Raw genomic sequence first — 24,109 nt, 5'->3', positions numbered from 1 at the left:
TGACACTAGTGTCCTTATTCAGACGGTTATATTCATTCACATTGGGCAAGCTGTGATTTACTGCCATTTGTGTGCCCGTGAGCAGAATTATGGAACATCCACTGCTAAGTGAATTCTTGCCAAATGAACAAGTGGCTAAAAGGAGTCCTACAAAGATAATACTAATAATATAAGCACAAGCACATGAGGAAAGATAGAAACCATCTAGTCAGATCACACAAGAAGCAGGCAGAAAATAGCCCCCAAATTAATACTTTTAAAAATATGGACTTAACCTATTACTATTAATGATATTTTGCCAATAAGAACTTTAAAACATAAAAGTTTATATCATGTCATCCCTTTTAGTTCCTTTTTGTATTTATTTTATAATGTATGTAACAGTACAAAGCACATATATATATAATTTTAAAGTAAATTTACACATATGTGGGATACATGCTCACATTTTTTTTTTTTTTACCAACAGGGCTCAGAGCCTCTTGTTTTAATATAAGTATTTTTGAGTATTAAGCTGGGTAATCCTGAGGCATAGATGAACGTCTAATTTTTAAAGTTATATATAATAAAGTATACTCCACTAGAAATAGCTGCTATTTAGTGTTAAAATAACGCATGTGAACAGGGAGGAGGACAGGATAAGCTGGGAAGCAGCAGGCGGAGGTGTTCGCAGGTCCTGGTCCATCCTATGTCTCAGTAGGGGTTTGTTACTATACCAGTGTCTACATCTGTCCAACTCATTGAATGGTACATTTAACGTAAATGTGTTTCAGTCTATGTATATTTTACCTCAAAAGGAAAAAAAAAGATCTATAAAAAATATTGACCTCTAGTTAATGATATGCATGCTGAAGTCAAGTGTCTAGGAGTAAATTAGAGTCATGTCTGCAACTCACTTGAAACGCATTAAAATAAGACAGACTGCTGTATGGACAGAGGGATGGATATAGGAACAAACGCGTGATGGAGCAAGTACAGTAAGATGTTAATTGTAGAATCTACGTGGTAGATACATGGGTGACCGCTGTACAGTTCTTTCAACTTTTCTATACGTTTGAAACTTTTCATGATAAAATGTTGGAAAAAATAAATCTACTCAAGAGTTGAAAATTTAAAATAGTGTAGCGATCCAGGGGAAAAGTGAGAAATTTAGAAAGGAAAAAAGGTAGGAACATGCAAGTATCACTGCTTGGTGCTTTTACACACACTGATCTGTGAGGCGGGAATTACCCCTATTTTATAGACTAGTAAACTGAAACTTAGAAGGACTTCAGAGCATGCCCGCCGTGACAGCCAAAAGCTGAATCCAACCTGACAGAACTTACTAGAGGTCTGAATCCTCTCGGCCCACATTCCCCCCAAGGGGCTGCCTAGGACTAAACCTCTTCCCCAGGGCAGGAAGTTGTTTCTTTATTCCAGCATGGACCAGCATGGACCGGCTCTGACTGTGAGAAAGCTCCTCCCCACAGCCTGAACTGACATGTCTCCCCAGGCTTTTCCTCCTGGGTTGTATTCCTTGGGGCCATACAGAACCCCTACATGACTGGCCTTGTTATCAAGTGACAATATTTGAAATTTGACTATGTAAGACTTTTTTCTGAGTATTTTATAAGATTATCATCTACAAAGCCACAGCTAGGTGTAAAATGGGGATAATGTCTCACAGAATTGGGATGAAAATGAGAATATATATGAAGCATACAGTACTGTAACTAACAAAGAGGAAGGACTCAAATATCTTTTTCTTCTTTTTCCAACATTTACCTTTCCTTGGAAATTGCAACATGCCACTCACTATAAAATAACCCCCCCCTTTTTTTTTTTAAAGAGACAGGTCCTTTCCTTGAGGAGGTCAAGTTAAATGTAAACAGACAGAGATTTTTCTTTCTTGTATTTATTCTATCTTATCTAACAATCTAATTGACTTCATCTGCTCATTTTATTTTCCATTTTGCTTTGGTTTGGAATTATAACTTCTAGAAATTTTATGTACAATTAGACATACAACTAGGACCACTTTTGCCGCACTTTTTTGTTCCAAAATTAGTACAGGTGGCCAAACTATGCAAACAACATGTTCCTGAAATTTTTAAGTCTATTTTCTTTTTGACTCTAGGAAGACATTTTTCAAAGGTAAGATTAAACAATGGCACTGTGTCACAAGGAAATGACCAACTGGTAATGATAACCCTTAAATCACTTTTGACTATCTATAAACATAAGCGCCTTATAGCTGTTTCTCACTTGACAAATATACTCAAGGATTCCATAAAGGACCCCTAAAGTCACAAATCTTGCCCCTTTAAGCAATATGGCACTATCGTATAAAAATAACCAGCTATGCTACCATCAAAACTTTGCCTTATTTGAGGACAACCTATAGTTCAGATGTGGAGGAAAGTTATTTGCACAGCCTAATGGAACCTGAATAACTGTTTTTTCCACTTGAAATCTGAGGTTGTTAGTGTTGGAGGGAACCCTAACCATGATCATTTTATAGTTGCAGAAATGGATATTCAGACAGTTGAAATGATGAGCCCGGACCAGATAACCAGGTCCCCCAATTCCTGGCCCAGTGTCCTTTCCATTTTGCAAAAAAAGTGATAATGCCCATCCATTACTTCAACTTCACTAAATTTCAGTCTGGCCACCCATGATGTCACTTCCTTTTGTGAATGGTTGTATTTTTTTTTCAGTCTTGCTATCTTCACTTGACTGTGATACATTTTAGAGCTCACATTCCTATTTATGCCAATTATTTCCCAAGCCTATTTCTATTCCTCGAGGATACCAACGTCGTCTCCAAGACGTCCTGACCCTCCTTTTCCACGATCCTTGTTATTTAAGCAATTAACTACCAACTATTATAGAATTGAAAGTCAAAGGGATTTATTTTGAAACACAAAGCACACACGCTTAGTGCTGCATCTCTTCCTCACTCACAGGGCCTAATGAGAAATCTGCCTGCTATGTGTTGCACGCAGATGCTTTCTAGAGAAAAGAGCCCAGCGACAACCCTGCTACCCGGGAGGAGGCAGCTATTGTGGACGGGAGCGGGAGGCCAAGGATGAGGTTCGGGAGCCGACCTAAAACAAATATGGAGGTGAAGAGGCACGAGGGGCCGATTGGTCCCACCAGCCAGGGCCAGGCGGCCAGCTCCCGGCCATCCGGCGTCGGCTTCCAGGAGCGATGGGCGGCAGGGATGCAGGCACCCGGGACGCGGCGGGGGCAGGCGGAGCGCCCGCCATCGCGCTGAGGACGCTCAACAAGTCGGGAGGGCGAAGGAGGCGCCGGCACCCGGGCGCACGCCTGCCCAGGGCTGCCGCCGGCCTCCGAGGGGCCGCCGCCCTCGCCAGGACACCCGCCGGGCCGCGGACGGCCATCTGCCCCGCGCGCCCCGACGTCCGGCAGGGACCCGGGTGACCAACGGCCCGACCCCGCCGGCTCGGCTGCAGGACGGCGGCTGCGGGCCTGCGGGGGCCCCGGGCCGTCGCGGCAGGATGGCCGCCCTCGGGCGCGGGCGCGTCCCCTCCGCGCCGCCCGGGCGCGCCATCCGCGAGGAAGATGGTGGGCGGCGGCGCCGCGTACTCACCCGGGCCGGCCAGTGCGGGTAGCCCTTCATCTTGGCGAAGACCAGGTCGCCCGCCTTGTACTCGCGGGGCCGCGGGCGCGCCATCGCGGCCGCTCCCCTTCCCGGTCGTCCTTGGGCGCCGCGCAGCTGCCGGGGCCGCCCCCCCACCCCGCGGGCCGGGCCTCGCGCTGGCCGGCCGGCCGCTCCGACGAGGGGCCGCGGCGAGGCGGCTGCGCGAGCTGGGCGGGGGGCGCCGCGGCCCGCGAATCCCGGCCCGGCCGCTCGGCCCTCGCCGCCGCCGCCGCCGCCGCGCTGCTCACAGGCGCCGCGCCGCCTGCCTCATGCCGCCGCGGCCGCCGGCCTCCCCCCCGGGCTCCGGGCGCGCCGAGCGCCGGGCCTCGCGCCTCCCCCGAATTCCTCCTCGGGCAGCGACCGCAAACACGATCTTATTATTGTTCTCGCGCGCGCGCCGCATCCCCCCGCCCCGCTCCCCGCTCCCTCCCCGCCCGCGCCGGTCGGTTAATTCCTAGGTGCACGGCCGCCTTTCGCCGAGAAATCGAGCGCGCCGGCCGGGCTGCTCGGCGGGCGGGCGGGCGCGCTGGGGGCGCGTCCTCCCCCAGCACCGAAGCCGCGCCGGGCGGGCGGGCGCGCCGACTCCGGGGGATGCCCCGCCGCCCCGCTCTCTCTTTTGTTCTGGGCCCGAGCGGCGAGCCGCAGCCCAGCCAATCACCACCTGGCCGCCCCCTCCCCGCCCGGCCGCGCCACCCTGGGGGGCTCCCCTGAGTGCACCCCCGCCTCCCGGGTCCACGCCTGCCTCCCGCGGACGCGCCCCCCGCCCGGCCGCCCCCCGCGGGCCGCTGCTGCGGGCGCAATCGGGTGAGTGGGGCACAAAGGCTCTGCAGGCCCCGGCAAGGCTGCGCGGGGACACTAGGCTGCTGGGAGGAGCCCCGCTCTGGAGCCGGCGACCCCGGGGGGTCCTCGCCCCGGGCCTGCCCTTGACGGTGCAGCTGATCCACCAGGGCGGGCTCTGCAAGAGGCTTCGCGGGAGCTTTTCTCGTTTGCCTAACGGCGCAGCTGGGATTCGAACCTGGATCTGCACAACTCCGAAGTCTATAAGCGGTCATGCTTCTTTATGCGTGGGTCTTGTAGGCCTGTAAATCTGTGAAAGGGGCTTATTCCAACAGGTCACTTGTTTCCCATCCTGGCAAGGTTTTGGACCACGTTTTTTTGACTCTGCCGGATGAATGAATGAATGCTGCCTCTTTCATCACCCTGAAGGCCGTCTTGAAGAGGTCAGCGGGCGCAGCTCCTGAGTGTAACTGACTTTCTGTGGCTTTCATCTTGTCACAAGGAAAGGTTTTGTTTGGGTCTGTCCCCTCTTTTCGGCTTTCGTGCCTGTCCCCCTTTTATAGAAGCTACGGTTTCTTCAAGCATCTGCCGCCCTCACTTGCCCTGTAGAATTGTGTGTGTGTGTGTGTATGTGTGTGTACCCCTGCCCTTGCTCCTTGGCGCTGGGCTTCCATTAACGGGGCTTTGAAGTCCAGACTTGCTGTGGACTATTTACTTTTTTAATACTGCTTGACATTCGCTGCTGATGCATTTGCTTACTCCTTGCATCTCTTGATTTTCCTACTTAGATGTTTATCCTTCCTCACCAGGCCGCCAGGTTCGCCTTTTCCTCTTTTCTCACTGTAGATTAGTGTAGGTCCTTTTGCCTCAGTTGTAATAGCCGTCTCTTAGTCCGTTTGGGCTTCTATAACAAAATACCATCGACTGAGTGACTTAGAAACAACAGGAATTTATTATTCACGGTTCTGGAGGCTGGGAGTTCCAAGAAGAAGGCACGGGCAATTCTGCTGTTTGGGGAGGACCTGCTTCCTGGTTCATAGAGGACAGTCTTTTCTCTGTGTCCTTCCACGAGGTTGGACAGGGAGGAGGGCAAGGAACTCTCTGGGGTCTCTTGTATAAGGGCACTAATCCCATTCATGAGGGCTCCATCCTCATGACCTATCACCTCCCAAAGGCCCCATCTCCTAATACATTGGGCCCTGGGATTTAACATATGAATTTTGGGATGACACAAACGTTCAGCCTGCTAATGTGTCTCCCACTTGTAGCACCTGTCATTATGTCCTTATGCCATCATGCCCTGCTTGTGAAACCTGCAAATGGTTCCTGTATCCTCTTAAGTCAAACCCAAATCCCTCTGACCAGCTGCCAAAGTCCTAGCTGTTGGCTGCTTGCCCCCTGTGGTCTGGCCTCCCCGTGGGGCCTAGGGGAGAAATAGGAGAGAGGGGAGAAATGAGAGGGGAAGGATTGTCAGTAGGGAGCAATGGGAGGCCTTTAAGCAGAGGAGAGACATGCTCATGATTTGGGTTTAGATGGGTTACTCTGGTGGCCGGTGTGGGGGTGGATTTGAGGGTGAGTCTAGAGGCAGGAGCTCAGCTGAGGGGCTCTCACCAGGAGAGAGAAGACGAGGGCTCAGACAAGGCTTGACTCGTTGGGTGGCAAGGGGGTAGGAAGAAGGAGGAGTCAAAGACCCTTCCCTGGTTTCTGGCCTAAGTATCAGGATGATGAGTTCTGACACTCACTGAGGTGAGGAAATCCATGAAGAATGGGCAGTTTGGGGATGAGACCATGAGTGGTTTAGCGTGTTGAGACTTCCATGGGGCATCCAGAGAGAGATGTTTAGTGGAGAGCTGATATATGGCCGAGAGAAATAGTTAAAGCTGAACATAGAGAGATTTGAGTGACGTCAATTTACAAGTGGTGGCTGAAACCATGAGGGAGGTTCCCAGGACACTGTTGGATGAGAAAAGGAGTGGCCGAGGATGGAGCCAGGTGACACCAACATTTAAGGGTCAGGCAGGAAAAGAAGAGAAGCGTAGTGCTATAGAAACGAAAGAAGTAAAGAATTTCCAGAAGGAGGGGTGTGTCCAGATAGATGCCACAGGGAGGTCAAGTAAGATGAGGAAGGAGCTGGGGCCATTGAGTCTGGTGATTGAAAGGTCACTGGGGACCTTGTTGGGAACTGTTCCCCAGAAATGGTGGTGGGAAGAAACCAGAGAACAGTGGCTTGAGATGTGAGTGAGAGGTGAAAATGTGGAAGCAGGAAGTGTAGACAACCCATTCCCAGCAGCGGAGAAAGAGTAGCATGAAAGCACGAAGGAAGAGTTGTTCTATTGTGATTGTTTGGCTGGTTTTTAAAGCTTGGGGAAATTTGAGATTGTAATGAGAAGGACCCATCCAGTGGTTGAAGACGGAGGCCCAAGAAGGGATAATTGTTGGGGTTTGGTTATTTTGAGAATGTGGAGATTTCGCCCACTGTAGTCTTGGGTTTCGGGTTTCCGATTGAGCCTGGTCTGACTGCCCAGCACATGTCCTTTGCCTGCCTCTCAGGCTCCACCAAGTCAGACTTAACAACACACACGGAATCCCCGTATAGGCTCCCTCTGACTGGTCGTCAGGAATCTCCTAATGTGCTTGGCTAAGAGCCCGTCTGTCTCTGCAGCCAGGTTGGATGCAGACTATGTTGTCAACACAGTTTTGCCCGGGATGAAGCATTGCCTTGTGGCTTTCACTGGAGACCCAGCTTCCAGACTGGTTCCTCCACTTTTATGCAAAGGACTATTCCTGTGGCTATTCCAGAACAATGCTCTATTCAAATATTTAACAGATATTAGTAACCCTTTAGAGATACCGCTAAGACCATTAAAAGAGTCTGATGTAGTTCATTTTAGTCAATGTGGCCCCAAGAGCTGGTCTGTTTGCTGTATCAAAATAGAATATTAATTTTACTTCTGAAACTTGGAAAGAACTCCATTCGCAAATGGTGATAATATCAACTTCCTTTGATCACTTTTGATTTCAGCATCCTCAAATCCCAATGGGCTCCTACTTCTCCATGAGTGTGGCTCTTTGATCTATTTTTTGCCACTCTTCTCACTCACACACATCCCCACGTTTTACTGACCTTGTTCTGCTTTCACCTTCCCCTTTCATATCTTGACTCAGCTTCTTAATCAAACTTTTAACAGTTCCTTCAAATCTTGTCCCCCAAATTCACCCATTCCATGATGGGTGCTTAAATCTATTTGCCTAAAATCTATTCCTCCACCCCAAATTATGTATGAGATGATACATATAAAGCACTTAGAACAGTGCCTGGCACATAGTAAGCACTCATTAAATGTTAGTTGCTATTGTTATCTTTGTTGTTGTTAACATAGTGTGATGACAACAATTGTGGAAAGGGGTCAGGAAAACTTGGTGTTAATCACACACACACACACACACAATCAGTACGTCAGAAGGGAGCTCCCTAGGCTTTGCCTCAGAGTTCATTTCTACTACTTTTGCACCTAAAGATATCTCTCAAAGTCTTTGACCCAGTCCCAGGGGAACTGGTCTCCCATTTTTTGAAAGAGAAAGGGCTATAAGATATTGACACCTTCTTGAGAGTCAAATAAAAGAACTGTAAGATACTGCTTGTGGTGAGATAGAGAACTCCCACCTCCATGGGAGCATCGGAGTTCTAGGTTGCCCAAAGGCACTATAAAGTCAACGTGGGCCATGATGGTACAAGGTAGGGATCAAGGTTGGAGTCAGCCAGCATTGCTAGAGTGATGGTGGGTAACAGCAGAAGCTGTACTCAGGCCGCCAAGTAGAGAAGCAGAGAGCACCCCAATAATGACCTCAGACGTATGTTAATGGTCTCTGAAGACACTACGTGAGCCACTTGGGATCTTACTTGGGAAGGAAAAAGGATTGTTCCAGGTCCTGGGAATTCTCCTACCTGAGAGTCTGAGTCCAAAGGCTGTTTCCATTGAGATTGTTCTCATTCTCACTCCTTCACTGTCCTGTCCTGGGCTGAGGAGCAAAGCGGAGAATCTGAATGAGTTACTAGCTATTTGTAGGAAGGTGTTTCAAGATATAGATGACATAAAAACCTTCAAGAATTGGCAGATTTGTCTGCCATCTTTGCCAGTATTGTTCCAAGATTAGTGTTTATGCCATTGAAGGGTGCATTGGGTCAACAGTCAGCATTCATTCCTTCATTCATTTATTGAACAAACATTTGTTGAGTACTGCTATGCGCCAGTCATTGTTTTAGGTCTGAGAGCCATGGAGAACAAGGAGCATGGTGAGGGAATCAAAACCATGCCGGATGAAGTAGTGTTGCAGAAGCCTGGGGAAGCTAGGGTATTTAACTTCACTCATCTGAAGGGCTATGACGTGGAGTGAAGGATGTGGGAGAAATAATGCTTTGCTTGTTCTAGGCCCAGGCACTAAAAGGCATACCAGCTTCCATTTTCACCCTCTTGGGGTCCCAACTCACCGTGTAAATAATTTTAAATACCCTGCTGGTACGGAGGGGGAAGGGGCACGTGGAAGGAGACAGGCCCTGGAGAATGAAGGACTTTGGAGAGAGACCCAGCAAGTCCCAACTCTTTCAATCCCCCTAACTGATGTGCTAGACGTGGGAGTGAAGTCATCTTGGGTCCTCCAACCCCAGTTAAGCTACCTTAGCCAACACCACGTGGCACAGAGACAAGCTGTCCCCTTGGAGCTTGAATCGTGCAAGTAAAGGGTGGCAGTTATTTTGCACCACAGAACTTTGGGGTGGGTTGTTATGTAGCAAGAGATAACTGAAGCAGGGTTTAATAGCAGATTAGACACCGCTAGAGAGAGCTAGTGATGTGGAAGATAGGTGAAAAGGAGAAACATGCAGACCGAAGCCCAGAGAGACAAAAGGAAGGAAAAAACAGAAAAGAACATGGTAGAGCCACATCAGCGTCCTATTGGTTAGTATTTGTTAGGTATTTTCTATCTACGAGATGTGGTGAAAAAGTCATGGATCCCCTGATGAGAGAATGGAGCAGAAGCAATGTTTGAAGCCGTGATGGCCAAGAATTTTCTAAAACTGATGAAAGCTATCAAGCAATGGATTAAAAAGTATTTTGAATACCAATCATGATAAATCCAAAGAAAGCCATACCCAAGAACATTAGTAAAGTTGCTGAAACCCATAGACAAAGAGATGACAAAGCTCTTCAAATGTGCAGCAAAGACTGATAGCTGATTTAGTAACAAAGAAAATAATCAGCAACCTAAAATTCTAAACCAAGCAAACTATCTTTCAAATAAGAGAGAAACAATGACAAGTTTTAGATAAACATAAACCTGGAGAATTCAGTAACAGTAGACCTGCACTAAATGAAGTACTAAAAGGAGTTAATTAGGCAGAAAGAAAATGAACCCATATGGAAGCAGGGAGAAGCAGGAAGAAATGGAGAACAATGGAAAAAATAAATATTTGAATAAATCTAAGTAAACATTGGCTGTATGAAATTAAATAATGATGAATTACTTGGATTATATATACAGAGAAATAAAAATTCACAAAAAGTGAGATTGAGGTAAATAGAGTAGAAAAGTCCAAAGCCCTAAGATAATACAGAAAGTGGCAAAAGTACTAATGTATTACATTTTAAATACGTTAAAGATACATGTTGTGATCTCTAGGACAACAATTAAAAGAATAATAAAAGAATGCTCAACTAATGGGGGGAATAACAAAATAGTGAAATAATACATAACCCAAAAAGGTAAGAAAGGAGAGAAAAAAGAACATAGAACAGTGGATTAAATGTGAAATAAATAGTCATATCGCAGATTTAAACCCAAACGTATCAGTGATCACATTAAAGGTAAAAGGAACAAATACTGCAGTTACAATTAAAAGCTTGTCAGACCGGATTAAAAGGACCGTCGACCTTATGCTTACTAGAGACACATCTTGAGTAAGGGTATCGAAAGGTTGAAAGTAAAATGATTGAAAAAAAAAACTTTGCAAATACCAATAGAAACTGGCTTTACCAATATCAGAGAAAATAGACTTTAAGGCACAAAGCGTTACTGTAGATGAGTGGCTGTTGACCAGGAGTGATTCTTCACCCCAGTGGACATGTGGCAAGGTCTAGAGGTATTTTTGACTGCCATGACAGGGGTGGGAGGTGGGGAAGCTACTGGCATCTAGTGAGTAGAGAACAAGGATTCTGCTAAACATCCTACAGCGCACGGGACAGCACTCCCCACACCTCCCCAACAAAGAATGATCCTCCCCAACATGTCAATAGTGCCGCCGAAGAGAAATGCTGCTATAAAGAGACATTACATAAAAATAAATGAGCCAGTTCGCTAGAAAGAAATAAAGTGCTTAATTTGTATACATGAATAAAACTGCCTCAAAGTATATAAAGTAAAAAATTGACAGAACGAAAAGGACAAATCCACAATTATGGTAGGAGATTTCAACACAGTTTACTCAAGAACTGATAGAAGAAGTGGGCAAAAAAAAAAAAAGTAAGATTGTAAGTGATTGGAATAACACAAGTAATAAATATAATCTTATTGATATATTTGGAGCACTGTACCAGATATATATAGAATACACATTATTTTCAAATATACATGGTATATTTGCCAAAAGTGACCATATGCCGGCTCATAGTTAGTCCTAACAACTTCCAAAGGATTAAAATTAGGCATTATATATTCTCTGACCACAAGGGAATTAAGCTGTGAAATCAATAACAAAAAGAAAACTAGAAAATTCCCAAACATTTGGAAATATTTTTGTTGCCTAATTTTAAATAACATATGAGTCAAGGAAGAAGTCACAATGAAAATCAAAATCTATTTTGAATTGGATAATATAGGAAAGAAGATATCTAAACTTGCGAGATGAAGCTAAAGCTGATTAAAGAGTCTTAAAGGCATATATTTGAGGGGGCAAGGATGAAAAGCAATCATCTATGCATCCATCTCAAGAACTTAGAAAAAGAACAGAAAAGTAAACCCAAAAAAGGAGAAGGGAGGAAATAACAAAGGGAAGAAATTAATAAACTATAAAAATATATCACAAAGAGGATCAAAAAAGCCAAAAGCTGGTTTTCTAAAAGGACTAATAAAATGGATAAGCCTCCTTCAAGACTGATTAAAAGAAATAGAGCACAAATAACAAATATGAGGGATGAAAAAGGGGACATCATTTCAAATTCTACAGATATTTAAGATAATAAAAAGGGCATTTTGGACAACCTTATGCCATTAATTTGAAATTTCAGATGAAGCTGACAATATACTAGGAAAACACGTTACCAAAATTGACACAAGAAGAAAGAGAAATGCAAATAGTCCTAAGTCTACTGAAAAAAAGAAATTTCATCTGTAAGTGAATTCTTCCCCCAAAGCAAATTCCAGGCCCAGATGGCTTCAGTGGTGTGTCATCCCAAACATTTTAGGGAGAAATAGTGCCAATCTCACACAAATTCAGAGAATAGAAAAAGAGAGACTTTCCAAGTTTGTTTTATGAGTCCAGCACAATCTTAATACCAAAACCTGACAAGTACAAGACAAGAAAGGAAAGCTACATACCACCATAGATAAAAAAAATCTCAACTAAAATATCAGCAAACCAAATCCTGGTATACATCAAAAGAATAATATATTATGACAAATTTGAATCTAATCCAGAATGCAGGTTGATTAACTTTTGGAAATCAATCAATGTCATTTACAACATTAATATATTAAAGGAGAAAAATCACACAATCTTTTCAAGAGATGCAGGAAAACTATAAAATTCAGCTTACATTTAAAAAATTAGCAAACTAGGAATAGATAGGAATTTTCTTAATAGAATAAAGGGTATCTATAAAAATATCTTTCACAAACATCATACTTAATAGTGAAATATTGGAAATTTCCCTAGGATTGTGAACAAGTAATAGCAAGGATATATGCTATTACTTCTACTCAAGATTGTACTAGATTCTCAGCCTATGATGTAAGGTAAGAAAAAAACCCCAAGTATAAGGATTGGAAAAGAATAAATACACTATTATTTGCAGGTGACATAATTATGTATGTAGTAAGTCTAAAAGAATCTATTGATAAACTATAAGAATTAATAAATGAATTCAGCAATGTCACTGTACAAAAAGTCAATATTGAAAAAAACTCAATTGCATTTCTATATACCAGCAATAAACAATTATAAAATGAAATTTTAGAAATGTTACCAATTTCAATAGCATCAAAAAACATCAACTACCTAGGAGTAAGTCTAATGAAAGATTTGTAAGAACTCTACAGAGAAAACTATAAGGTATTATTTAGAGAAATTAAAGATGACCTAAATAAATGGAGAGATATACCATTTTCATAGATTAGAAGACAATATTATAATTGTGTTATTCCTTTCCAAATTCATCTGTGGATTCCAATTAAACCAAATTAAAATCTCAAGAACTTTTTTTTTTGGTGTGGGAATTGACAAGCTGATTCTAAAACTTATATGAAATGTAAAGAAGCAAGAATAGCCAAGACAACACCAAAGAAGTGAGTAAAAAGACAAACAAGGGGCTTGTAGTCATAATATACAAAGAATGCCTACAAATCAAAGAAAAAGCAACAAGCCAAAAGAAAGATGTTTAAAAAACTTGAACAGGCACTTCACAAAAGATGTGAGACACATGGCAAAGAAACAAATTAAAAGGTTCTGAAATCATTAGTTATCAAGGAAGTGCAAATTAGAATAACAATGAACTACCACTACACTCCCACTAGAATGGCTAAAATTAAAAGTACTAACAAGTGTTGGCAAGGACGTAGAGTAACTGAAACTCTCAAACACCACTGGCAGAAGTATAGATTGGTAGAACCAATTTGGAAAACAATTTATCATTATTTACTAAAGTTAAGGATATTACCACTAAAGTTTAAGATAAAGTGATTCACTCCTTAGGTATATAAATGTGAACATATGTGCAACAAAACTCAGGTGCAAGGGTTTTTTTTAGAAGCCTTATTCATAACAGTCAAAACCTGGAAACAATCCAGATGTCCATCAACACTAGAATGGATAAATAAATTGTGGAATAGTCATATAATAGAATACTTTATGGGAATGAAGATGAATAATTACAACTCATGCAATAATATGGATTAATTTTATGAACATAACATTGAACAAAAGAAGCCAGGCATATGAAAGAATAAATACTGTGTGATTCCATTTACAAAAAGTTCAAAATTTACCTATAGTATTTGAAGTTGGGATAGTGGTTACCTTGGGGAAGCAAGATGGAGAAAATAATTGGGAATGGGCACAGGGGAATTGTGGGTGCTGGTCATGTTCTTTTCCCATCTGGGGCAGTATTTACACAGGTGTGTTCACTTTATGATAATTAGCCATACTATACACAGGTTTTTTCACGTCTTTATAATTGTTATACTTGAATAAAGTTTTTTTCAAAATAAAAAGGAATGTTGGGTTTTTGGACTATGGCTTAAAAATTCTGAAGTCAACCCCATTTAAGTGGTTTTATGTCTAATGTTTGCTTTTCTTGAACAAATCCCTCAAGGGTGAAGGGAATTTCTGGCTTTCAAAGTGACTTCAGGCATGCGAGATAATTTTGAGAAGGTATACAGAATCTTTTCCAGATCATTAAGGGCCACTTACCAATAAATTTTGAACTTAGCAAGGGGAGAGACTATTTCGTTCACTTCTGTATGCCCAGCAGAAGACCTGACCAAGCTTTAGGCCGGGGATGGCAAATAGATTTCACTAACTGTGCCAACTCTAACCTGTTAGTAATGGCTCTCTGGAACACTGTGTAGGAGAACGCGTCTTTAAACTACATCCAGGACCAGTAGGAAAGATTCTGTGATCAGTTAGCAATGTCTGCCACAGGTACCAAATACAAAATAGTGGCACATGCAACACATACAAGTCCTCTGAGGCTTAAAGATGCCACAACCATGGGATCTTGGATGACGATGCAGAGTAATAAATGAACAGCACTGTTTGCCCGGGAACTCACCATAGGACCAAAGGGCTTTTAAGCTAATAATGGATGATATGAGAGAAGTCAACAAATCAATCTATGAAACTAATTACTGTGGAGGAAGTAAGGTTTGATGGAAAGAAAAATAATAGTAAAGGATGTTGGCAGTAAGTCAAACTGAAATGGAAAGGGCGTCAGCAACAGTACTGATGACCGCCAATGTCTACACATCAACTTTTCCCAAACAAATGTCCACAGAATACTGCTCTTCAGCTCATTCTTAAACAGGTTTGCTCCTAATATTTGTGAGACCCAGGTCAAGAAGATAAATTGAAGCCACATATCATATGAAAATATTTAAAAGTTATAAGTCAAGCTAACAGACTGTTAGATAAAATCTATTCTGCCCACCTACTTTGGCAAATGTAACTTCAAAATGATAAAATTTAAAAAATGTATAAGCAGCTATGGTCTTTATGTGATTGAAAGATGGCAAAAATCAAAGATGACGAGTTTATTATTGTGCATGTCTGGCTGTTTAATGATGGTCCAGCGATGTTTGTGTGAATAATAAAATAAAGGCATACATTATTAATCAGTTATTTTATATTTATTCCATAACATTTATTTCCTTGCCTTCATTTCAGCAAAGTCAAGATTTACATAACATGCACTTTATTGGTGGTAGGGTCAATAATTAGTAATTAGACATTACTAATGTCTGTAATATGTCACTGTAGTTCTTGGATAGTTTTAAAAAATTATTTCAATTTTGAGAAATGTTGCTCTGCTTGGGCAATGACAACTATAATTGCCAATAATATTCTCAAAGCAATACCTAGATTTGGAAACAAACCAAGAATTTTACATATCATGTATATTATGATATGCAACAATGGGGTTGCATATATAAAATGATCATTATTACAGAATGTATTATAAAAATATTTTAATTTCATCATACATTGTTAATATTAACATCACGATTTTTGTCATCTCCTAAAGGAATATCTGGATATATATAGTATTTCTTAAGTTCTTTTAAAATGTTTTTCAATGTTGAGATATTCTATAGAAAACCAAAAACGGCAGTATATTGCTTGATTGGTTCAAATGTCTCTTTAAAAGACAGACCTTGACCAGAAAGTGGTCTCCGTAGAAATTACTTTTAGGATTGTTTGTAAGTAAATCCTCTCCTTCAGAATCATGCAAGCCCTCTTTTGTTTCTATGTTCTGATAGCCTAATATTTTATGGACCATCACCCTTCGTTGCATATTTCATATGCAATTTCTTTTGATTTAGAAAAACACTTTCTCTAAAATTAAAAAAATTAATCCTTTTAAAAGTGAAATAGTCTTTAAAAATAAACTTCTTCTAATAATTTTAGTAGCAAGCAACAGTTCATACCAAATAACTATGGATAGCACAAATTCAAAATTATTTTAATTTTCCAACAAATACCATGATTCATTTTTCATTTGAGGATCTTCTATTGTTTGACTGAACTCTTTTTGGGCATTTCATATCTTGTCTAAATTAAAACTAATTGCCAGTTGGATTACTAATTAATGTCCTAGAATAGTTGTAATGTCAGATTTGATATATTTTCATTAAGAGTGTTCTATCTTTGGGCAGACCTAGAAAAATTGTAGGGGAGGAAAAAGCTATTCCTCTATCCTTTTATATTCCATTACAGAGGCCTGCAAATTAAACTGATAAAGAGAGAGTAACAGGAGAAAAGGCATACAAATTTTATTTGATGTTAATATTTAAATTTTTACATGCATCGAGGCCTTAAAAGAAAAGAAATTAAGACCCCAAAGAAGCGTAGACCTTGGGGCCTATATACCATTTTAACAAAGGGTGATAAATGTGGAGAAGTGACAAGACAAAGGAAGAGGAGTTTGGGCTTCTAGGGGTGGTAAATGGTGGGAAGGTAAGCATATGGGGAAACAAGTGGAAAATAATGAGTATTTTAGTAAGATTTGTTTGTGCAGACCCATCTTGGTACCAATTTCTGTCTCCAGCAATAATCCTTATGCCAAAGTCATGTATTTTGAGGTGGCATATTCTGATCTCCTTCAATATCATGGATAACTTTGAACTGTTTCAAAGAACATCTATCAGAACAGATGAGGCCACAACTTCTAATGTCAAATTCAGGCAATACACCAGAAATGGCACGAGGAACACTTCTGGATCTGGAACCAAAATTCTGGCTTATACTCTCTTCTCTTTATTAACTCTTAGTGCCCTCAACAATTTTTTTTCCAGCTTTATTGAGATATAATTGACATATAACATTGTATAAGTTTAGGTGTATAATGTGGTGATTTGATATACCTATATATTACGAAATGATTACCACAATAAGGTTAGTTAGTACAATCATCACCTCATGTAGTTATCTTCTTTATTTTTGTGGTGAGAACTTTTTTTTTCTTTTTTTAAATAACTTGCCCATGGTCACACAGCTCACAAGTCTGTAACACTCAAGTTCTAGTTTGTACCCACTGCCCATGCTGATTGATGCTGATTCTGATGCTGATCATTTTACAGATAGGTTTCACCCTGGTTACAATTTATTGCCTCTTAAGCTTTTTTTTTTTTAAAGATTGGCACCTGAGCTAACAACTGTTGCCAGTCTTTTTTTTTTTTCTCCTTTTTCTGCTTTATCTCCCCAGATCCCCCCGGTATGTAGTTGTATATCTTAGTTGCAGGTCCTTCTAGTTGTGGCATGTGGGATGCCACCTCAACGTGGCCTGACCTGAGTTGCCATGTCTGCGCCCAGGATCTGAACCAGTGAAACCCTGGGCCGCCACAGCAGAGTGCACAAACTTAACCACTCAGCCATGGGGCCAGCCCCCTCTCTCTTAAGTTTTAATCAAGTTGTTCAGCTTCAGTTCACAGGGCTTCAGGAAAAGGGCAGTTTTATTTCCTAATGATTCCAAGGTAAAAACATGAGAGGAAATTGGAAATGTTAATTTGGAGAGTTGTAGTAAAATATTGAAGGAAACTGGAAGAATTTAGGGTCTATTCCAGTTTTTAGATAAATAACAAAACTTCAGGGAAAATTAACACCGTTAGAATCTAATATCCACAAGTGTATATTATAGTTCTTCTGAAAATTAATTTTTCTCTTTAAAATGACCCTTGTTTTTACCAAAGATAGTCAACTTAAAACTATGTTGTTTGCAAAAGAAGTCTAGTTTCAATAAACTTGGCTTATTTACATAAGTAGAGTAAGAATAGTGATTGATCACGTAGGTTCTTTAAAATTTGCTTTGCTGGAACTTTTCATAAGGAATCTCTAGACTGAACTTAGCTTCTCAAGGCTAAGGTGCCAAGCCAAATACTTGCCATCAGACTTCTCCTGCAATACCTGTAGATGTGGGTGAATTCCTCTCTTCTTGAGGTTCCAGTACCTGCCAGAAAGTGACTTTCTTTATTCACCTGGTTAGGCTGTTGGGATCCCTGTAAGTAAGTTACCAAGCTGGTGTGTTTTTTTTTTTAAAGGGATTTTATTGGCTTTCATAAAGTTAATCTCAGTTCCTTAAAGTTGTCTGGTCATATCTGAGTCTATGTACATCTCTCTCAAACATGATATTCCAGTTCAAGCCTTGGTAATGTAACTAATGTTTCCAATTGTGTCATGAAATTAATTTTGGCAATACCATCCAGAGGTGGAAAAATACCACATCTAGTATCAATATAATCAAAATAATCTATTGATTATTTTGGGATGACCATTGTATATGTGGTCTGTTGTTGACTGAAACATCATTATGCAGTGTATGACTGTAAATAAAGTAAAATTTCCCCCTCCCACTCCATTCCACCAGTCCTTACCCAATCTCACTCCCCAATAATAACCACTATTAACGTCTCCTACTTACAAAATTCATGCATAGTACCCTACTAAATATATTGATTTACAACTTGCTTGTTTCCTTTAGCAGTGAATTGTGGATATCTTTCCATGTCAGGAGAGAAAGGCTTTTTGTATTTTTATGTTGCTTCCAAGTTTTCACTAGTACTAACAATGCTGCAGTGAATATCCTTCTATAAATACTTTTGCACAATTGCGGGAGTGCTTTTGAACAAAACTCCTAAAAATGAATTTGGTGGGTTACAGGTATATGTATTTGAATTTTTCATCAATATTACCTCTAAAAATTTACCAGTGGACCCTTCCAACTACAACACACCTATTTCTCGACATAGGCATCAACATTCATCTTTAAATGTTTACCAACTTTAGAGGTGATAAAGAAACCTATTGATGTTTATGGTGGCCAGCCTCCAAGATGGCCTTCAAGGACCCCATCCTCCTGGCACCCCCTGTGGGTTTCCCCTCACATTGAATCAGAGCTGCTCTGTGTGACCCTGGCTGGCTAAAAAATTTGCAAGTCTCAGTGGAAAATGAAAATGTGGGGTCCTTGTTCAAAAAGCAAGAAAAAGTGCCAATAAATGTACTAAAAGTACCATAAATAAAGCTTTCCCCTTTCTTCTGCAGTCTCTCTCTCACTCAGCTTCTCATGGCTTTTTAAAAATTTACTATTAATGTCATCTTAAGTAAAGAAAAATTAAAATATTAAAATTTTAGCACAAAATTTACCATTCACCTTTGTATGTGCAATGCCAGTTTTAAATGCAAATATGAGAGCATTTAACTCATATGCAGAATCACCAAGATCACATGATTCATATTCTGTAGCTTATACACACATATGTATTTTTTTCTTACCAGAACAGTGAAAGGGATGCACAAAATTAGCTCTACTCTTTTAAATTTCACTCCTTGTTATACATACATTCTCCCAGCACTCTGGAAGCTGGTGGCTTCCAAAGCACGCTCACCTTGTACTTGCTTTGCGTCTCATTGAGCTCTCACCTGAATTCTATGCGTTGCTAATGCTGTATGCGATGGGGTGGCAGGAAACAGCGGTAGACACGAATACTGTGTGTATCTCCTCTGCTCACATGTGTAGCCTATTGTTCCCGTGGACTTCACTCATGAAACAAAAGTTCAAAGGTAAAATTATTATTTTTTTCCTTAAAGATTGGCACCCGAGATAATGTCTGTTGCCAATCTTCTTTCTTTTTTTCTTCTTCTCCCCAAAGACCCCCAGTACGTAGTTGTATATTCTAGTTGTAGGTCATTCTGGTTCTTTTATGTGGGATGCTGTCTCAGCATGGCTTGATGAGCAGTGTGTAGGTCTGTGCCTAGGATCTGAACTGGTGAAACCCTGGGTCACTGAAGTGGAGCATACAAACTTAACTACTCGGACATGGGGCTGGCCCCACAAAGGTAAAATTATTAAGAATATCAACATGGTTGGGGCTAGCCCAGTGGCATAGTGGTTAAGTTTGCTGCTCCACTTCAGTGGCCTGGGGTTCACAGGTTTGGATCCCGGGCATGGACCTAGCACTGCTCAAGCCACCCTGTGGCAGCGTCCCACATAAAACAGAGGAAGATTGGCAACAGATGTTAGCTTGGGGCCAATCTTCCTCACACACAAAAAGTCATTGCAGCTTCTGCTTTGTTCTCTTGGCTTGCTTGCCCTCAGGAAGTTGGTCACCACATTGTGAGGACACTCAAACAGCATCACAGAAATGCCTACTTGGGAGGATCTGAAGCCTTTTGCAAACAGCCAGCACCAACTTGGCATTCATGTGAATAAGCCACTGTGGACATGAACCTCCCAGCCCCATTCACACCTTCAGGTGACTCAAGCCTCAGCAAACATCTCGACTGCATCTCATGAAAGACCTCAAGCCAGAATTACCCAGCTCAGCTGCTTCTGAATTCCCAGCCCACAAAACTATCAGATACAACAAATGTTGATTGTTGCTCTAGGTCACTAAGCTTTGGGGTGATTTGTCATACTGTAATAGATAACTAAAACAACACTTTAATTCACATTTGCTTTAATTTTCATTAGATTTGGCATCTTTTTTCATGCTTGATGGCTATTTTCTTTCAACTCCTCATTAACTTTGCTCATTTTTATTTGGTCGTTTATCTTTATCTTACTGATATATAAAGACCTCTTTGTAAACCAAGGAAATTAGCCTTTTGTTGGTCCTATGCATTGTACAGGTTTTTCACAGTTTATATTTTGACTTTTTTTCGTTACAGAAGTTTAAAATTTTTATTATAGTTAAATTGACCAATCTTTCCCATTATGCCTTTTAGATTTTGCTTCAGACTTACAAAAGGCTTTTCTCAATTCACAGTTATAGAAACGTTTATCAGTGCTTTGTTTTACTACTTTGATGGTTTCATTTTTACATTAAAATTTTTTTTATTATTTTAGAACTTTTTGGAGAAGAGAGAGAGAAATACAACTCCTCCCCTTCACAATAGTTAGGTCATTATACAATTTCAATTACTAAATACCATCTTTATCATATCCCAGATGCCTGTCTCTTTTTGGGTTTCTTTCTGTACTCTCAAATCTCTTCCATTGATTTGTCTGTTCCTGTGCCAATGTTACTCTTCTATTTCCGGATATCCTGGTTATTTTTATGTGTTTCATTTTTCTAGAATAATTTTGGAATCATTTTTCAACTTCAAATAATTAAGTGAATCAATATCCCTTGGTATTTTTATTGCACCAAATTTATGAAATTGAGTATCCCTATCAAAGAGTAAAGTCTGTTTTCCCATTGGTTCATGCCTATTTTATATTTTTTGATAGACTTTTAAGATTTTCTTCATTTAGGTCTTATATATTTCTTATTAAGTTTATTCCTAGGATTTTTAAAAACTGAGGTACAATTGATATACAGTAAACTACACATATGTAAGGTGTACAACTTGATAAGTTTTGACAAATGTATATAATCCCGAAAGCATCAACGCAATCAAGACGACACATGGCCCTTTGTAATCATCACTTCCCTAAGCCACCACCCATCTGCGTTCTGTCACTGTAGACTAGTTTGCATTTTCTAGAATTTCATATAAATGGAATCATACAATATATATTCTCTTTTGTCTGGCTTCTTTTACTTAGCATCATTATTTTGAGATTCACTCATGTGGTTCCATGTATGTATAAGTCACTTTTTTCATTGCTGAGTACTATTGTATTGTACGAACGTACCATAACTTGTTTATCTATTCACCTGCTGAAGCAAATTAGGGAAGTTTCCAGTATTTGGCTATAACAAATAAGGCTGCTATGAATATTTGAGTACAAGTCTTTGTATAGACACGTGCCTGCTTTCTTTTTTCTTTAGTAAATACCCGGGAGTGAGATGTCTGGGTCATATGATAGATGTGTGTTTAACTTATTAAAAGACTGCCAAACTATATTGCAAAGGGCTGCACCACTGGCCATCCCCACCAGGAACATGTGTTTTGGATCCTATCTTTGTTACTACTTTCTAGTTTTATTGCATTATTAAAACAGAATGGGGTCTGATTTAATTCTGCTTTTTGGAATTTATGTAGGTTTTCTTTATGACCTTACAAAAGATTGATTTTTATAAATGTTGCATGGGTACTTGAGAAGAAAGTGTTCACCATGCTCAGCATATAGAATTCAACCTTATTGATTATGTAATTCAGAGCCTTTATAGGCCTACTTATTTTTTGTCTATTGTATCTGTCATGTGTTCAGGGAAGTGAATTATAGTCTCTTAGTGGTATGTTTTTGTCAATTTCTTCTTCTTATTTTCTGCAGTTTTGTCTTATGAATTTTATTTATTGTAAAAAAGATTCATGACTGCTATAACTTCATTGTGGATTGTTCTCTTTAACATTATAAAGTCTCTCTCTTTGTTTTGTAAACTACTTTTTCATTTAATTTATCTTACCTAATTTTAAGTTACTATGCTGTATTCTTTTTGCTAAATCTTTAAAGCTTTTGATTATGGAGATTTTCAAACGTGCAAAAGTATGAAAAAACAGTACAATGAATCTGCCTCATAGCTATTATCCAGTTCCAACAATTATCAATTGATGGCCAATCCTGTTTGTATTCTGAACACTTTCTGTACTCCTGAATTAGTTAGAAACAAATCCCTAATATTATATAATTTCACCTGTAAACATTTCAATGTGTATCTCTAAAGGATAAGGACTCTTTAAAAATATCTGCAATACCATTATCACCCTTTAAAAAATTGACAATAATTCCCTAATATCACCCAATATCACAGTCAACATTCAAATTCACCTGTTTCATAAGTTTTTATGGTCTAATCTGTCAAATCCTGAGCCAGATAAAGCCCACATATAGTAAGTGTGTCTTTTAAGCTGTAGGTTTTCTGCTCCATCTCTTACTTTCCCTTGCAATATATCTGTCAAAGAGACTAGATTATATGTAGAGCTTCCCAAAGACTTGATCTTGAAGAGTTCATCCCCCTGGTGTTCTTTAACGTGTTCCTCAGTCCCTTGTACTTCCCATATACTGGTATTTAGATCTAGAGGCCTGATCAGATTCAGGTTCACATTCTGGCAAGAATAACTCATAGGTGGTATGATGTACTTCCATAAATTGGCACATGATGCCTACTTATCTCATTTTTTTTTGTGGGGGAGTGGGGTGAGGAAGATTGGCCCTGCGCCAACACCTGTTGCCAATCTTCCTCTTTTTGCTGGAAGAAGATTGGCCCTGAACTAACATCTGTGCTGCTCTTCCTCTATTTTGTCTGTGGGACACTGCCACAGCATGGCTGATGAGTGGTGTAGGTCTGCACCCGGGATCCAAATCCATGAACCTGGGCTGCCGAAATGGAGCACCCTGAGCTTAACCACTATGCCACTGGCCAGCCCTACTTATCTCATTTTTAATAAGGTTTAATAATATCTCACTTTAACAGATCCACTAATTCACTATGCATTATATGGGGGCCAGCCTGGTGGTGCAGTGGTTAAGCACACACGTTCCGCTTCGGTGGCCCAGGGATCACCAGTTCGGATCCCGGGTGTGGACATGGCACCGCTTGGCAAGCCATGCTGTGGTAGGCATCCCACGTATAAAGTGGAGGAAGATGGGTACAGATGTTAGCTCATGGCCAGTCTTCCTCAGCAAAAAGAGGAGGATTGGTAGCAGATGTTAGCTCAGGGCTAATCTTCCTCAAAAAAAAAAATAAAATAAAAAATAATTCGTTATGGGTTATAAAGTGGTGCAATATAATCGTCTATAATTCCTTCTTCACTTGTTATCTGGATTACTTGTCCAAGAAGAAACCTCCTAATCAATTACTTGGTTATCCCGAGGCACAGTTCACACAGGAAAGTTAGTTCCATTCACTCAGATTTTCAAAATAGTGAGTTGGTTCTCTAGCATTTACTAAAAGCAATCCATGAACTTCTCCCTTTCTTTTTTATTTTGTAGTGTTATTATGAACTCATAGATTTAAAAACACCTGATGTGTTTCCATCCATTGAAATGATCATTTTTATAGATGTTTAAATTGTCTCGTCTCTGGCCTTTGGGTGCTCTTCAAGTTACATCAGGAGTCCTTGTGAACTTAGAACCACAGAAGTTTTGATATGTTCCTTGCTTTCTGGTATGACAAGGTGTCCCAGATTCACCTTTTGATCTTCTTGCCCAAGATATGGAATCAGTCATTTCTGCAAGAAGCTCTGATTCTTTTTAGCGGGTAAAGCTACTTAGAGATCATAATCTAGGTGCTAAGGACTATATTCTTTAGGTTTTCATTTGC

The 24,109-nt window shown here is 40.6% G+C and overlaps 1 protein-coding gene and 1 pseudogene across 1 annotated transcript in view; both read right to left on the bottom strand.

Annotated features, from left to right (window-relative positions):
• The window catches only part of HDGFL3 (HDGF like 3), a 67,001-nt gene extending 63,129 nt beyond the window's left edge, over nucleotides 1–3,872 (bottom strand). The window contains exon 1 of the mRNA XM_070570170.1: nucleotides 3,593–3,872. Coding sequence (XP_070426271.1) covers nucleotides 3,593–3,676 — 84 coding nt within the window. The 5' untranslated portion in view covers nucleotides 3,677–3,872. The remainder of the gene's footprint in view (nucleotides 1–3,592) is intronic.
• A 7,415-nt stretch (nucleotides 3,873–11,287) lies between these two features.
• LOC139075240 (KANTR integral membrane protein-like) lies at nucleotides 11,288–11,622 on the bottom strand (annotated as a pseudogene).
• Between the last annotated feature and the right edge of the window lie 12,487 nt (nucleotides 11,623–24,109).

This window comes from Equus przewalskii, chromosome 1 (assembly GCF_037783145.1).
Source record: "Equus przewalskii isolate Varuska chromosome 1, EquPr2, whole genome shotgun sequence".
In the NCBI taxonomy this organism is placed as follows: domain Eukaryota; kingdom Metazoa; phylum Chordata; class Mammalia; order Perissodactyla; family Equidae; genus Equus; species Equus przewalskii.
This window is presented reverse-complemented; position numbering and strand designations above follow the sequence as displayed.